Genomic DNA, 16,188 nt, shown 5'->3' on the forward strand with positions numbered 1-16,188 from the left:
GTGAACGCGCTCGCGTCGCGCACACTGAGATGCGCATGTGGCTGTGGAGGAGCAGACGCATCACCCGGTTTGCCTCTTTAACACTCCGCTGTCAGGACTCTGAGAAGATCTAACCGTCAGATCAAACTTTCAGGCTGATCAGACCTGCACAGGCCGGGTCTGCTCGGATTTACCGCACCGAGGTGAGCGTGTGCGTGTGTCTGCGTGAACGGTAACGAGGGAGAGGTTTGGCTCATTATCTCATTCAAGGGACCCCAGACAGTAATAGATCCTCCCACCGGTCTGTGTCTATTTAAACGGTTGGAGAGGTCTGCCGTGGGTCGTGATAACCGGACGCGACTGAGTGGGGACAGAGAGATAAATCTCAGCACGGTAAGAGCTCCTGGTTCCGGGCAGAGAGCGGCGGACGAATGTCAGCTTGACCTAAATTATGCAATGATGGGAACGTAGCGCCTGCAGCATGTGCTCCTTCTTGGACCTGAAGCTGCACAGAGTCCGGAGGAGTCTGTTATAGTGAGGATGCTGTGGATGATCTGCTGCATCACTCACTTCTCACTTCATCCGGTCGGGTGTGATGCAGCAACATCTACAGCTCTCCTGCTGGTTTGGATTTAGTCGGATTTATTTTGTAAATCACCTGCAGGCTGAGGTGGAACATTCTAAAGGCCATATAGAAGAAAACTAAGATTTAAAAAGATGAGAAATTTGGTTACGTTGTTCTGTAGGGCTACTCGAAATATACGACGTTTAACTTATTTTCAATATAATTTGACAGTAAATAGAAAATTATTCTCGAAATGTACTGCAAAGTGATAGATATGAACAACATCATAAAAAGCAACAAAAAAAGGGCCAGAAATTACATCTGAAATTCATGTTTTCCATCTTACTGTGTACTGCTCTTGAGCCACTTGTTTCCACTTAGCAGTTTTTGTACCATGCACTTTCAAATCATTCATACATAAGAGTTCTATTTCTATTTATTTTTTATAATTTTACTAAAAATGCATGCAGGCAATATTTTTTAAATACATCTTGCCAATTTTTTTACCTCTCTAAAGTGTCCTTTTGTGATGCAACATTTGGAAACACATGCACACGATGCATGGAAATCAGCGATTGCATCATTTCCGGTTTATTTCGGGCAGAGGTATTTGATGCAACACCTGCAACTGCTCAGACTCAGAAAGATAAAACAGGAAGACTTTAGTCTGCTCAAACTAAACATTAAAAAAATGCAATACATGCTATACATTACACACGCACACATACACACACAACCCTAATTCGAATGAAGTTGGGATATTGTGTAAATAAAATCTAATACAATGATTTGCCAATCCTGTTCAACCTATATGCAACTGAATACGCTACGAAGACAAGATATTTAATGTTGAAAAATATTTTTTTTGCAAATGTTCACTCATTTTGAATTTGATCCTGCAACACAACAAAGCTGGGACAAGGGCATGTTTACCACTGTGTTACATCACAAACTGATTGTTGAAGCTTAGGTGGAATTCTTTCCCATTCTTGCTTGATGTACAACTTCAGTTGCTCAACAGTCCGGGGTCCCATTTTTAATGGGAAACAGGTCTTGAGTGCAGGCAGGCCAGTCTAGTTCCTGCACTCTTTTACTACAAAGTCATGCTGTTGTAACACGTGCAGAATGTATCTTGGCATTGTCTTGCTGAAATAAGCAGGGACGTCCCTAAAAAAAGACGTTGCTTGGATGACAGCCTATGTTGCTCCAAAATCTGTATGTACCTTTCAGCATTAATGGTGCCTTCACAGATGTGCAGGTTACCCATGATGCCATGGGCACTAAACACACCCCCACACCATCACAGATGCTGGCTTTTGAAGCTGATAACATGGACTGGAGGACACGATGATTTCTAAATACAACTTGAAATGTGAACCGTCTGACCACAACACACTTTTCCACTTTGTGGCAGTCCAACTCAGAGGAGTTCGGTACCAGAGAAGCTGGCGGCATTTCTGTTGTTTATATATGGCTTTCGCTTTGCATGGTAGAGTTTTAACTTGAACTTATAGACTTATAGATGTAGCGACGAACTGTGTTAAATGACAGTGGTTTTCTGAAGTGTTCCTGAGCCCATAATATTTGCTACAAAGGGATAGATAGTCACAGGCATTCAATGTTGGTTTTCTGCCTTGCTGCTTACATGCAGAGATTTCTCCAGATTCTCTGAATCTTTTGATGAAATGATGGACTGTTGACAACAAAATCCCTAAATTCCTTGCAATTGTACATTGGGAAACGTTGTTCTTAAACTGTAGGACTATTTGCTCACGCAATTGTTCACAAAGTGATGAACCTCACCCCATCCTTGCTTGTTAATGACTGAGCCTTTCAAAGATGCTCGTTTTATACCCACTCATGACACTCATCTGTTTCCAATTAACCTGTTCACCTGTGGAATGTTCCAAAGATGTGTTTTTTGAGCATTCATCAACTTTCTCAGTCTTTTGTTGCTCCTGTCCCAGCTTTTTTTTATTTAGGCAAAAAAAAAGCTATTCAGATAAAACTAGTATGTGAAAAGTAATTGGGCATAGACCTAATAACACCCTTGGAACAACTGGCATCAAGAGTTTGTAATAATTGGCAATGACCCTTCTACATAGCTGTGGAGATAGTCTTGTACACTCTTCTTTGCAGAATTGTTTTAATTTGGTGAGTTTAAGCTCACACCACAACATCTCAATTGGAGTTCAATGAAGACCTTTACTAGGCCATACCAAAACCTTCATTGTGCCTTTTCTAGCCATTCAGAGGAGGACTTGATTATGTGCTTTCGACAGTGGTCCAACTGCATAACCCACGGGTGAGCTTATGATCACAAACTGAGGGCAGGACATTCTCTATCAAGATTTCTGCTGGAGTGCAGAATTAATACCATCCATCAGTTACAGAAAGTCTTCCAGGTCCTGAACTGGGAAAGCAGCCCCAGGTCATCAAACTACTACCACCATGTTTTTCCTGATGTTTTTTCTCTGAAATGTTGTGTTAGTTTTACACCGTATGTTATGGCAACCACAACGTCCAAAAAGATCCACTTTTATCACGTCCACAGAACATTTTCCTAAGTCTTTGGGATCATCAAAAATGTTGTTTGCCAACTGTAAGACTGGTCTTCTTGTTATTTTTGGTCAACAGCTGTTTTGGCCATGGATCTCTGCCATAAATGCCATTTTTGCCCAGTTTCTTTCTTATCATGATTGTTGAATCATGAACACAAAACCTTAACTGAGGCAAGTAAACCCTGCAGTGCTTTGAATGTTTTTTTAAGTGATACTGCAGGTATGGCAGTGATAGGTTTTCTTTGTAGCTACGGTTAACTCATTATTTTTACAAGGCAGAGGTGTTGGGGGCAATTACTATTTCATATAGAGCTAGGTTTGTCAGGATTTTTTTTACCTTAAAAAATTAAATAATCATTTGAAAGCTGTGTTTTGTATTTAGTTTGATTATATTTGTTTTATTTTAACATTTGTTTCATCAAAAAAAAAGTTTGACCAAAAAAACATTCTGACAGACCTGCATGCTGTTTAGCTGTATGGTCCAAAAAAACATCCACTGGGAGTCCATTGCAGACCGCAAAAGGAAAAAAAATGCTTTCATAACCATTATAAAGGTTTCTAAATGAGACCAGTGACAAGGAAATCATTCTCCTGTAAACTGTAGGCAAGAGACAGTACAAACAGGCCAGGCACAGTGTGTAATCGTCGCAATCGGTTTGTCTGAAAAATGTAAACAAGCCAACACAGACAGCCAGCTGGCTAACAGACACAGGTCAGACAGGAGGACGAAAGCATGAGAGGTATATGCATGAAGAATGGCAAAATGTTGGCTGCATGTAGACATGCGTTTTCAGGTTGTAAAGCATCACAGGTAGTGTTTAGGTTGGTGTAAATGTGTGGCAAGTGGGTGGTGTTTGCTTACAGCGGTGGGTACATTTTTGGTGGGATTATCTTTGAGTTGTTCAGTCTGTCAGCATGCCAGGGACACATTCTCACCCAGCAAAGACATAAACAGCCCGAGTGGGATTAGGGCCCAGTCGGACAAGTGATCAAGGGGGATTTGCTGCCCAGTGGGCACACAATGGCACTGTCTCGTAATGCATAAACTCAGACCGCGCATGCTCAAAATGGGCCCAGGCCCACATTAATCTCATCAGAATTCTCTTTTGTTTAGGAAGCAGTGGTGGGGTTAATAGAGGCTAGCCTCGCCACGGGCCATGAGTGAAGAGATGGGGGTGTGTATGAATGTCAACGAACCGCAGTGAGAAACTCAGGGGGCACGTTGTGTTTTGGCGGGGTGTTTCCACGTGTCTGAAGTCCAGACAGACAGGGCGGGTCACTGATGTGTGTGGAAGCACAATGCCCTGGATGAATAAAGGTTTTTTTTTTCTCTCCCTCGGTGTGTATGTTTCTGAGTCAGCTGGTGATGGTGGACCGAGACAGGACCTAAGATAACAACAAAAATGGTAGACAAAGACACCAAGCCAGTTCAAACCTGTTGAAGTAATCTGACCCAGAAGAGAGACAAAGCACAAATGAGACTGTGCCTTTAGTTGAATGTTTAATGGATCGGTCCAGAAATATCTGGAACCTTTTTCATATCGCCCTTGTGTTTTCCCTCGTTGGCCCAGGCTGCAGCCATGCCTCTTCTGGAAGAGACCACTCTGCCTCAAGAACAGCCACCAACCCTCCCTGTGGTCATCATAGGTAAATTTAATACTTATCTTTATCAGGTCAACCTTTTTCTTCCTCTTTTGGTCTTAATTGTATCTTGGTACTCAGATTGTCCAACAATTTGATTGCAGGAAATGGTCCATCTGGTATTTGTCTGTCCTACCTGTTAAGCGGATACAAGCCCTACCTGGACACTGCAACTGTTCACCCAAACCCGATTCTGTACAGGAAGCTCCAGGAAGCCAAGCACCTCCCCATCACCGAACAGGTAGAAAATTCATTCATGTTCACTCACAAGCTCTTTTATACATTAAACTCAGGACAACAGACTCTGCTCTTTTTCCAGGATTTGGAATACTTGAGCGAAGGTCTTGAGGGGCGGTCAAGGAATCCCGTGGCTGTGCTATTTGATACACTACTACACCCTAATGCTGACTTTGGCTATGAGTTCCCATCAGTCCTCAAGTGGAGGACAGACAAGTATCAACAAATCCAACATCTGGTTCTGGGAAAGGGAACACCTGGGGGAGCCTGGCATGTAAGTTTACTCTGCAAAAGCATTGTACGAATCTGGGTTTTGTATCAACAGATTCTTTTGCTTCGATCACACTGTTGGATGCCTCTCCTCAGGCAATGGAAGGCTCCATGTTGACTGTTAGTCTTGGCATCTGGATGGAGCTTCCTGGAGTCAACTACAGAGACTTGACCAATGGGAAACGAAGGTAAAAAGAACCTGACGCAGCAGAGATGGGTCATGCTCAAATTCATTGTATACTCATGTTCTCATTGTCCACATCTTCTTCTTTAGAGATGTAACAAGTGACAGAGCCACCCCAGAGGAGATCTCATCATATTACAAAGACTATGTAAAGCTAAAGGGTCTGCATAAGAATTTTGTTGACAACACTTACGTGACCTCTGTTCAGAAACTTTGTCGGGGGCATGAGTTGGAAGGTCTGCAAAATGGGCAAGAAGATCAAAGGGTGGTTGATAGTGGGAATGGGCGCTTTGAGGATAATGGCAAAGGGTGTGAAAACAATGGAGGAGGCACTCTCTGGGAAGTCCGAGGTTATCGGCAGGTACAGAGTGACACTCATGTCCCATTCTCCCTGTTTGCTGAGAACGTCGTCTTGGCCACTGGTGCATCTGATTCTCCAGTCCGATTAGCTGTAGAGGGGGAAGATCTGCCTTTTGTGTTCCACAGCATCTCAGACCTGTGCTTCGCTATAAGCCAGGGAAAACTGGATGTGAACTCTGATCCAGTTTTAGTTGTAGGTGCTGGCTTAAGTGCTGCTGATGCAGTTCTGTGCGCATGTAATAGCAACATTAGAGTGTTGCATGTTTTCCGAAAGAACATCGACAACCCAGACCTCATCTTTAAGCAGCTTCCCAAGACCCTGTACCCAGAATACCACAAAGTGTACAACATGATGTCTTCACAGACCTGTACCCATGTGGCATCCTGGCCCTCCTCTAACAGACCCCAGGCAGTTAGCATCGCCTCTTCAGTATGTGCCAAGATGTGCCCTAAACCCCAGCTTTCTGCAGGGAGCATTGCTGGAAATTCTAGCCTCAGCCTCTTCCCTGATTACACCAGTTTCCCCGAACACTGTGTGGTCTCGTTTCAGTCTGACATGAAGTGTCTGCTACAAGGGGACAACTCCCTAAAGGCGTTCAAGATCTCAATGGCCCTGGTGCTGATCGGGACCAACCCGAACCTGTTCTTCCTTAAAGATCAGGGCCAGTACCTGGGACAGGATCCGACAAGGCCGATCTTCTGCAAGCAAAATCCCATTGACATCAATCCTTACACTTTTGAGTGCACCAAGGAGCCAGGGCTGTTTGCCATGGGCCCGCTGGTGGGAGACAACTTTGTTCGATTTCTGAAGGGCGGCGCTTTGGGCATCGCCTCCTGTCTACTGAAAAGACTCAAGAAGAGAGAAAAGCTCATCAGCAACGGAGGGAAAAACTTCATTTAATAATGATCCGGAATCATAAGTCTGGTCTTAACGTACAAATTTCATGGAGAAAAAAAATTGGTACAAGTTTTTTATCTACTTTGATCATTATGCAGTGTTTTATCATCTGAGCATATAGGTTTTTTATGTTTAGTCCAAAAAAACAGTGGATGTACACAAGTTTCTAATGAAACAAAAAACGACAGCTTTCAGGAGTCTTGTCTGACTTCATATGAAGTCTCTTTAGGTTCAGGATACTGTGTGACATAGTTTATTGCTGATTTGTCATCTCATAATATGGGACCTAGTTTTAATCAAGGTTGTTTCTCCATTCACAGGGTGTCTTCAGGCAGTCTACTAACACCATTAGAGCTAACATTCAAAGCACAGGACTTTAGATTATATGTATCCTGATGCTCATACCTGTAGACATGTAATACATTATAGCTGCTACATTAACATGCAATCCCATTTGCAAAACATATCAAGTAACAGTCATGAGCGGTCTCTGCACCATGACACATCCAACAGATGAACAAGACCTGATACTACATGTTAATGTCTGAAAGAGGTCTTAATGCCCATGATTAATGAAGCTTTGCTTTCTATTCCAGTACATTCTCATTTTTGCCTGTATTGTAGGTAATTAAAGCCAGTTTGGTAAAATTATTTTGGTGATATTACAACTTAAACGCTTTCTATGCAAATAAGATACCTTGCAAAACTATTCCTAACCCTTGAACATCATCACATTTTGTCATAGCTTCAAAGTGTTATACTTAGATTTTATGTGCTAGATCAACATAGTTATGAAACAGAGAAAATTGGTTTTCGGAAAAGTGTGGCCTGCAAGTACATTCAGACCCCTCTAAATACTTCTTCAGGAATCATCTATTGAAAATGCAATCTCAGAATAAAGGTTTTCAGTGAAGGCCTTTGAGGTTTGTTAGAGAACATGCATGAACAAACAGCATCATGAAGACCAAGGAACACAGCAAACAGGTCAGGGAGAATGTTGTAGGGAAGTTTAAAGCAGGGTTAGGTTATAAAACAATGTCTCAAACGTTCCAACATCTCACAGAGCAACATTCAATTTAATCTGAAAACTTAGAATTTTACAAACAAAACTCAGAAAAATGTAAATGTGTGCATTTATATTCATCTCCCCAAACAGTCAAAAGTCAAAACATCCACAAGCTGCTCTTCCATAATCCAGTTCATTAATCAAACTCTGCTTCCATCTTCTTCACATCATTATCCTCCACCTGTCTGCTCTGTTCCTTGGTCTTCATGATGCTGATTGTTCAATAACCTTCTATAACTATTCACTACTTACTTTTGAAGGCACTCTGTTGCACTGTTTGTGTATCACAGTGAAGGTGGTGAATATATGTGCAATCCACACCTTTAGGACGTTTGTGTTGGTCTGTCACATAAAATCCAAATTAATGAGTTTTGTGGTTGTAGCGTGGCAAAATGTAAAAATAAATTCAGTGGGCCTGAATGTGTTTTCAGGTCCCTGTAAAATCACTCACAGACCTGAATGTAGAATATAAACCCACAATCAGATTCCCTGCTAGGTTCCAAGTACAAGTTTAAGGACATATAGCAATTATAAGCTTATTCTGGTGTTTAAATGTGCTTATTGGTTGTGAGGTTTCAGCACGACATGAACAAGAGTCTTTAAAGACAGACAAACATTTAACATCCGTTTCACCCTTTAACTTCAGCCTTTGAAAACACTTAAAAACAATGTGATCAACATCCAGTCTAGATGTTACAATTACAGAACACCACTTTTTTTTTTTTTTACATTTTAAGCATAATTTGTGCCTGATCATGCTAACCTAAAACTACATGGAGAAAATTTAAGCAGTTTAGACCTCAGCCTCTAATTTTGTAATTTTATACAAATTATTTTATTATAACAGCTAAAGTCTATCATCTATTAATGTTGACCCACAATTGCAGTAAAGAGTATTAGTTCCCAAAGAATGTGAAACAACACAAATTATATGTTTTAAATATAACATTCATAAGAATCTTTTGTAACTCATGCTGATTCCACATTACTTTTGTCACTTACATATGTATATAGAAATATATATATTTACATAATCTGTACCATTTTCAAAACAGCAGGAAAAAGTAAAATACTTCATCAGGTGCCAAAAAGGGCGATTTGGTGGCTGTCATGATACAGGTTCCTTTCATTCAAACCTTTTCATATTCTCTGGTCATTTTTTTGGCAACACGCACGACGCTGTATCAGGTACATCTAAATTAATTAGAACATCTTCAAACTGTTTGTTTCAGTAACTCAGGTCAAAAGGTTAAACTCATCACAGAGCGATATATTTCAGTTTTTTCCCTTCTGCTAATTGTGATGATAATGGTTAACAGCTAATAAAAAGAGAAAATCCAGTTTCTCAGAAAACCTGTATAATGCTTAACACCAAAAACAGAAAACATTTTTAATACAGAAATGTTATGTCATGACCAACACAGTCAGGGGGAAGACTGTTGACTTGATAATTGTCCAGCAGAAAGTCACCAACACCCTTCACAAGGAGGGTGCCACAAAAGGTCATTGCTAAAGAAGCTGGCTGAATCTAAGCACATTGATGGGAAGTTGAGTGGAAGGAAAAAGTGGAGTAGAAAAAGAGGGAAGATCTACCTGTTAGTGTTCCACAGCATCTCAGACCTGGACCTGGCTGTAAGCCTGGAGAGGGTTGTGAAGAAAAGCCCTTTCAAGATTGAGGAATATCCACAAAGTTTGGACTGCGCCTTGATTTTCTTTTTCAAATCAACGTCCCAGAGTCTGGAGAAGTCGAGAGGCACAGATTCCCTGTTCAAGTCCAGTGTGAAGTTTCCACAGTCAGTGATGATTTAAGGTGACATGTCATCTCTGGTGTTGGTCAGTTGTGTTTTCTGAACATCAGCAAAGCCATCTACCTGGAACTTTCAGAGCACTTCATGCTTCCTTCTGTTGACAAGCTTTATGGAGATGCTGATTTCATTTTCTAGCAGGACTTGTGGGCTGCCCACTGCCAAAGGTACCAAAAGCTGGTTCAGTGACCGTGGTGGTACTGTGATTCTCTAGAGAGAATCCATGGAGGATTGTCGAAAGGAAGACGAGAGACACCAGACCCAACAATGCAGATGAAAGGAAGGCCGCTATCAGAGCAACCTGGGCTTCCATTACACCATTACACTTATGCTACGCCACACTGATTCAGTAAGTCATGCATAAGAAGGCCCAACCAAGTATTCAGTGCATATACTGAACAAAAGTTTACATTTCTGCACTAAAAATACTTCTTGGATTCATCTTATGGGATATTCTAATTTATTTAGAACCTGTATCCTGCGTTTTAATTTGCTAAAGGCCATTATCATCAAAATTAACAGAAATAAATGTTTTAAGTATATCACTCTGTTTGAAATGAATTTATGGAATATATAAGTTTCACTTTTTGAATTGAAGTACTGACATATAGTAACTTGTTGAACTCTGATGTGACTTTTTAGCCCTGATGTAGGGTCAACGTCTACCACTCATTTAAATTTGCTTATGCAGTATTAAATAACCCTTTTTGTAGTCAATTTAATTCCACTAACACATTAACACTTAAGTTCTTTTTTTAACCAAACCAACAGCCTTGTGCCAATGTTAGCTGTGTTGTTATTTTCAGCAAAATTATTTAACTCAATACTTTCTTTTGTTTTAATATAAAATATAAAATGTGTTAATGCCGGCATGAGCCACTGCCTGGCAGCGGCTGCTGAAGAGAGTGAGCGAGTTATAGAAGATGTGGGAAGAGTCATGCTGGAGGATGTAACTGCACAGGGACCGACAGACAATAAAGTAGAAGAATCCAGCCGAGACATACTGCTTTTTGCATGATTTTGTTTTATTATTTTGTGTTAATATGTGAAGTTGATACGTTATCAGAAATGTGCATGGACTTCGACAAGAAACTCAAGCTGCAAAAGCTTCAATAACACCCAGAACATTTTTCTTCTAAATTAGGAAAGAAATGTTTAAAGCCAGTTTTCTAACTGTCTCGGCCACCTGTAGCCCAACTGAGAAGGAAAAAGCTTTCCTTCCCGTACAATTCAGGCCAAATGCTGACTTCTTTCTCAACTTTCACCAAGCACCCCCTCTTAAAATAAAGATTATGTGCACAGAAAGGCCAATCATTGTTTGTTTGGCAAGAAATCTATATATCTGAGCTGTTGTCAAAAATGGAAAAGTGCCTGAAGGGTCGATCTGATGGAGATTGCTGAAGAAAAAGAAACACTTGAACCTTTTCTCAAGACCCTGGTTCCCCTCAAACCAGGAACTACACCTGACTTTAAAGCGAACGAGAAGCTGCTGTCAGCATATAGAATGGATTTTTGATGTTTTGTATTGATTTTTTATTATTAACAAATAAAAACATTGTCAGAAATCTCTGAACGCAAGTCTGCTTTGTTACATTGCTAGCTGTCAGTGACTTTAGAGACAAGCTGGAATGAGCAGGGAGAACAGAAAACAACTAAAATACAAACGTTTTGTCCTTTTAGGCAGATTTTCCCAAACTTGCAGATAGAAACTCCACTTGGAGGATGCAAGGATAGAGGCATTTCATCTCCTCTTGGTCAGTTTGGTGGGATTGTACCTAAAAACACACAGAAGAGGAGAAAAGAGGGCATCTGAAACAGCTGTCCACGTCAGGATGAGCTTTTAACATTCCTCATGCAACACTGCTCAGTGAGCTCAGAGGCATTTTGTAACAATAAAAAACAGCCCAAACGATGCGCTGTAAATTCCGGATGATGTTTGAACAGCTCAAAGCAAACAAGCTTCCTATAAAACAGCATCTGGAAACTTGCTTGGAGTCCCCCTGTCGAAAAAAGCGGCACTATTTTCTTAGCAGCAGAGTCTGCTTCCAGGTTATGTATGACTGGCTGAGCATGACTCAGTGATCAAACAGCTCAGCACTGATTTGCAGGCAAAAAAAAAAAAACAGTCTCAGACAGTCTCTATTCTGCTTAGTCAAAGAAAACAAGGCAGCGCTGGCTTACATCACCACTGTCGCCCTGACTACCACAGCGAGAACAAAATTCCTGATTTCTGATTGGTTCAAGCTGAAGCTACAGCGGCAAAACAAACCCCAATTACTAGTTAAATGTTTTTAAAGCATGATCATGATGACAGAGAGAATTATTTATTTTTTTAAGACTGTCAATGTTTTGAATTAGTTAATTCAGCCAATACAGCACTCCTCACTTACTGACATGCCTGAAAGTATATTTAGATTGTATTGCAGGGTCACAATCTCTCAAATTTGGATAAATCCAACGTTTAATTTGAGTGCATTGATTCAGTTGGTAAAGAAAACCGCTGTTGTGTAACCAGTTTCTGCTAATAGGACCCAGCTTAGTCTATGCTAATAACACTTAACAAGGTTGGAGGATGCAGAGAGAGAGTGATTTTTAACCACTCCTGGCTCCTTATGCTCTTCTCCCTACATCTTACCCCACAAGGGATTGACATCACCATGGAAGTCCCTGGTGAACAACTTCTCTGTTGACTGGGTAAAATGTTTTGGATCCTTATCGTGCTCAATGACCCAGTAAAAACCCACTTTTGGTTTTCTAGCAGAGGTTGTCGGATTTGTAGTGAAGAGTCCTGGTACTTCCAAGTGTTTATGGCGCTGTGCACTCTAACAAGGTTCCAAGGGGCTTGAAATGGAGTTAGACCCACAGCATCACAGATCCTGCACCGTACTTGGACATGAAGTTGTTTTCTTATGCCAAACTCACCTGTAGTGTTTGTTACACTACATCAATCCTAGTTGCATTTGATAAGCACACCATGCTTCATTAAAAGTCTAAGTAGAGTTTCGCAAACTCCACATATTTGTGATGGTAGGACAGAAGGGGTGTTAAACAACTGGTTGGCATGTAAATAGCCTCTACTGGTTGTTATGGAGATTTATTGACCCCAACATGTCCGTCCTTGATGCAAGCTTTGAAACTTCTTACCTCCTTTATCATCTTCCTCATTGCATATAGAGACAAGATGAACTTTGTTCCTCACCCAGTCTAGTTTGTCACAGTTCCTGAGCTGTAGATATGTGCTTGTTTGAGAAGATATTTTGCTGTAGCCCTTTCAAGACCGATGAAGCTCACATATCTGTTCTATTTGAATGGCATGAGCGCTTTTCTTTCCCACTTTCTACAGCGACTAAAATAAATCTGCCTATTTCACGTTACATTTATAACCCGGAGTATAAATGTGAGATTTTTTTCCCCACACTTAAATTAATGAGTGAATTTTTCCAATTTATTTCAGTTTGTGTTGATGCTACTGTAATAAAACATATATAGGTTTTAATTCTTTTTATTTTAGATTTCTTAGGATGGTGCCAATAAATGTGAAGGGAACTGTTTATAACTCTTGGAAACTGGGAAAGGATAAAGTTACATCACATCATCGTCTAACGAGGTCCAGCTTCTCACCTGAACAGATCGTCTCCTATTGTTTCGTCCTTCCTGTTCTGACGCTCCTCCTGGAAGGATATGATTTTAAATTAAAGACCCTCCGGCATGGAAAAGACAGAAATAACCAAGTAGGAGGGATATCAGTACCTCAGCAGCGTCTTTCAGCCATTCATCTAGACCTGACTTCTTGCCCCTGTTGTGAACCAGCAGATCAGATCCTCCAATGATGTGCGAGAAGCCCTCGGCAAATGGAAGGCGTTTCTGTCCCACAACATGCAGGGGTTTTTAGATTAAGCAAACACTTACAAAATTACACGAAAAACATACACAAGCTCTCCCTGTTAAAATATACAAAACATTGACATTTACACAGGATATGCTGGAAATATCTGCCAATGCAGATGATATACTATAAAAAGGCAAATTATACTTATTCAAAGTTACAGTGCTTTACAAAAATATTCCCATTGAATACCATTTAGACGTATGAATACTTTTAAACTACACTGTATTAGTGGTCTGAATAAATCAAAATCTGCCAATCTGCTCTTATTTAATAGAAAAACAATTAATTATTGAGACTTCTTATATTCATAAAATTTAAGTACAATCCGAGCCTTAATTGTATGCTCTGTATTACAGTCTGACCTTGCGGAAACATTTGAAGTTCTTGACGTGTTCGTTCTCCTGGGCCTGTTTCGGTTTGGGTTTTGCAGGAGCAACAACGGTGAGAGACCTAAACTCCACCATCAGCAGCTGCTTGGGAAGGTCTTCATCCATCTTTGACTCCTGAAACATATACACAGATTAACTCAGAACTGATCTGATAAATAGTCTTTATAACAAGCATTTATTTTTGTAAATTTCTGTACAAAAAAACTAGTGGTTGGTAAAGGCTTAAAAATGGTCCAATTTTACATGGTAAATCACCTGTTGCAGAACTGCTGTTTATTTTAGCACTACATAACTTATTTAGGTCTTAAATTGTCTGTAAATTTAAAATTATATGTTAAGATGTACCAAGAAATTGGCTGGTACCCTCAACCGGCTGATTTTCAGAAATCCAATTATTTTTCCCAGTCAGTGAACACACCAACCTGAGCACTCTTCTGTGTGGACGCTGTTACTGAGTGAAGTCCCAAAGTAATCAGGAAGAGATGCTTAAATGAAGTCAGAGGAAGCAAAGTGATGCAAGAGGTTAATTAAAGGGAAACTGTTTTCTAAAACATATAGAGACATGCTTGTGGTTATTTCAGGTTGTGTGAGAGAGAGTAAGACTTTCAGCAGATAACAGGAAGGCTGCCACCAAAGTTGCTGTTTTATGTTTTGGATCTCTAACATGGGATTTAGAAATGTGGGCGGCCTAACGCAAATGAAAGATTAAATTTTTGTTTTAGTTTAAAAAAAAAGGCTTGCTCAAAGGCCAGCTGTTATTAAATCTTCAGAGATTATAGTTCTTACGGAGAAATGGAAACCGGCTAAAATCTGTCTCAACAGGTCAAGGCTTTAAGAAATCCAGAGATGGTAAATCAGTCACAAACATCTGGTGCCTGCCTTTCTAGAGTCATATGCCTCGTGCTAAATTAAAATCAGTACAAAAAGTAAAAAAAATATTTACAAATATGTTTTAATTATTTAAAAATTGCTGCATTCAACCGGTGGGTATTGGATCTTCTTTGGAAAACAAGCTCACGTGTTTGAAGACATTCTCTTTGCTGGATTTTCTTTTTTGTGGGATTTGATGTTTCAGGGGAAAAGCTAACAAAAACTGTGATTTTCTCCAGAGAACTTACTTGCACCTCCTCCTTGATCTTCACAGGTTTAAAAGATGCTTTGGCCTCTTCTGCTGACTGGGGAATCTCTACTTGGAGTAGTTCTACATCCTGCAGGAACAGTAAAAGGAAACAAAGATGGATGTAAAACTGCAAAATGAAGCCAGTAAATTAGCATTTGTAAAGTGAATTACTTTCAGAGTAAAACTCACCTCAATAAAAGATGCTTCATCATCTTCAAAAGCCTTTTTCTCTTTAGTTGCACTTGCAGCAGACCTGTTAGGTGGTTTACTGGAGTCATGATTAGGTGTAGTGCTCACTGTTAGATCAACCTGCTCCGTCTTAATGGAGACAACATGCCGCTCAGATTGTTCCCTGTGGTTCTGTTCGGATCTTTCCTTTTCCAGGCCCAAATCAGGCCTCTGACGGATTATTTCAGCTTGCTCTTGGTGGACGCGCTGCTTCTTAGATGAAGACTCAGTGTGTGAACCTTGCTTCTGTTTGGCCAAACCGTGGAGCATTAGCGGCTGCTTCTGGCCATAGCTGCTTGGGAGTTCATCATCGAGGTAGTCCATGTCCTCAGACATTATGGACTCTAGTTCCTCCAGCTTTATCTCCTCCTCCATCCCCTTCCTCTTTCTGCTCCCTGGCTCCTCTGCGAGAACATCTGCCCGCCCAGCGTACAAATCATCCCCAGAGTCAAGTGGAGTCTCGGACACAGCTGGAGGTCCCACAGGACTCAGTGAGGGCATTTTTTCAGAAACTCTAGGTGAGTGTGTGTCCAGCGAAGAAGTGATGGATGATTCAGGAGCCGGCCGCTTTGGTGCTGACATGACAGCTGAGGATTCATCCTCTAAAGGTCTTAACAACGCAGAGAAGAAACAGTTAGAAAGATGAGTGAAATACAAGCTTTAAAAAACTCAAAACATCAATAAACTGAATGAAATACTTTTTGTAACCAAAGCTTACACATCATGCGTCTTCTTTAAAAATTAGTGTTTAGTATTTGAAGCTCGAATGCGAGTAAAAAAATGTAAATGCTTGTTTTTTTTTAAACTTCCTGTTCTGCCCTATCCTGGGAGAAAAACTGTTGGCCCTTTTAACAGACATGTTTCCTAAATCTTTCTAAGATTTCTAAAGAACTACAATCCTCATGATTCGTAAGAGCTTTTGGGAAGAACAAAAAGATATCTACGCTGATTATTTACTGAACATAAACAGAAAATGGCTCATGAACTGCTGCTCAG

At 40.5% G+C, this 16,188-nt stretch overlaps 2 protein-coding genes across 3 annotated transcripts in view; one reads left to right on the forward strand and one right to left on the reverse strand.

Annotated features, from left to right (window-relative positions):
* osgin2 (oxidative stress induced growth inhibitor family member 2) lies at window positions 1-11,138 on the forward strand. 2 transcript variants are annotated; one of them, XM_047361330.1, is made up of 6 exons: window positions 1-182; window positions 4,677-4,752; window positions 4,851-4,987; window positions 5,066-5,257; window positions 5,350-5,441; window positions 5,528-11,138. In XM_047361330.1, the coding sequence occupies exons 2-6, from the start codon at window positions 4,686-4,688 to the stop codon at window positions 6,696-6,698; spliced, it is 1,659 nt and encodes a 552-aa protein (XP_047217286.1). In that variant the 5' UTR covers window positions 1-182; window positions 4,677-4,685; the 3' UTR covers window positions 6,699-11,138. The 2 variants fall into 2 exon arrangements, with proteins under 2 accessions (XP_047217286.1, XP_047217288.1); XM_047361332.1 differs by lacking the exon at window positions 1-182 and adding an exon at window positions 250-372.
* nbn (nibrin) overlaps window positions 10,571-16,188 on the reverse strand; it is a 17,846-nt gene continuing 12,228 nt past the window's right edge. Inside the window, exons 12-17 of the mRNA XM_047361333.1 lie at window positions 15,154-15,802; window positions 14,963-15,052; window positions 13,818-13,958; window positions 13,317-13,430; window positions 13,188-13,237; window positions 10,571-11,341 (exon numbers count right to left, since the gene is read on the reverse strand). Of these exons, the coding sequence (XP_047217289.1) occupies window positions 11,308-11,341; window positions 13,188-13,237; window positions 13,317-13,430; window positions 13,818-13,958; window positions 14,963-15,052; window positions 15,154-15,802 (1,078 nt within the window). The 3' untranslated portion in view covers window positions 10,571-11,307. The remainder of the gene's footprint in view (window positions 11,342-13,187; window positions 13,238-13,316; window positions 13,431-13,817; window positions 13,959-14,962; window positions 15,053-15,153; window positions 15,803-16,188) is intronic.

This window comes from Girardinichthys multiradiatus, chromosome 3 (assembly GCF_021462225.1).
Source record: "Girardinichthys multiradiatus isolate DD_20200921_A chromosome 3, DD_fGirMul_XY1, whole genome shotgun sequence".
Classification (NCBI taxonomy): domain Eukaryota; kingdom Metazoa; phylum Chordata; class Actinopteri; order Cyprinodontiformes; family Goodeidae; genus Girardinichthys; species Girardinichthys multiradiatus.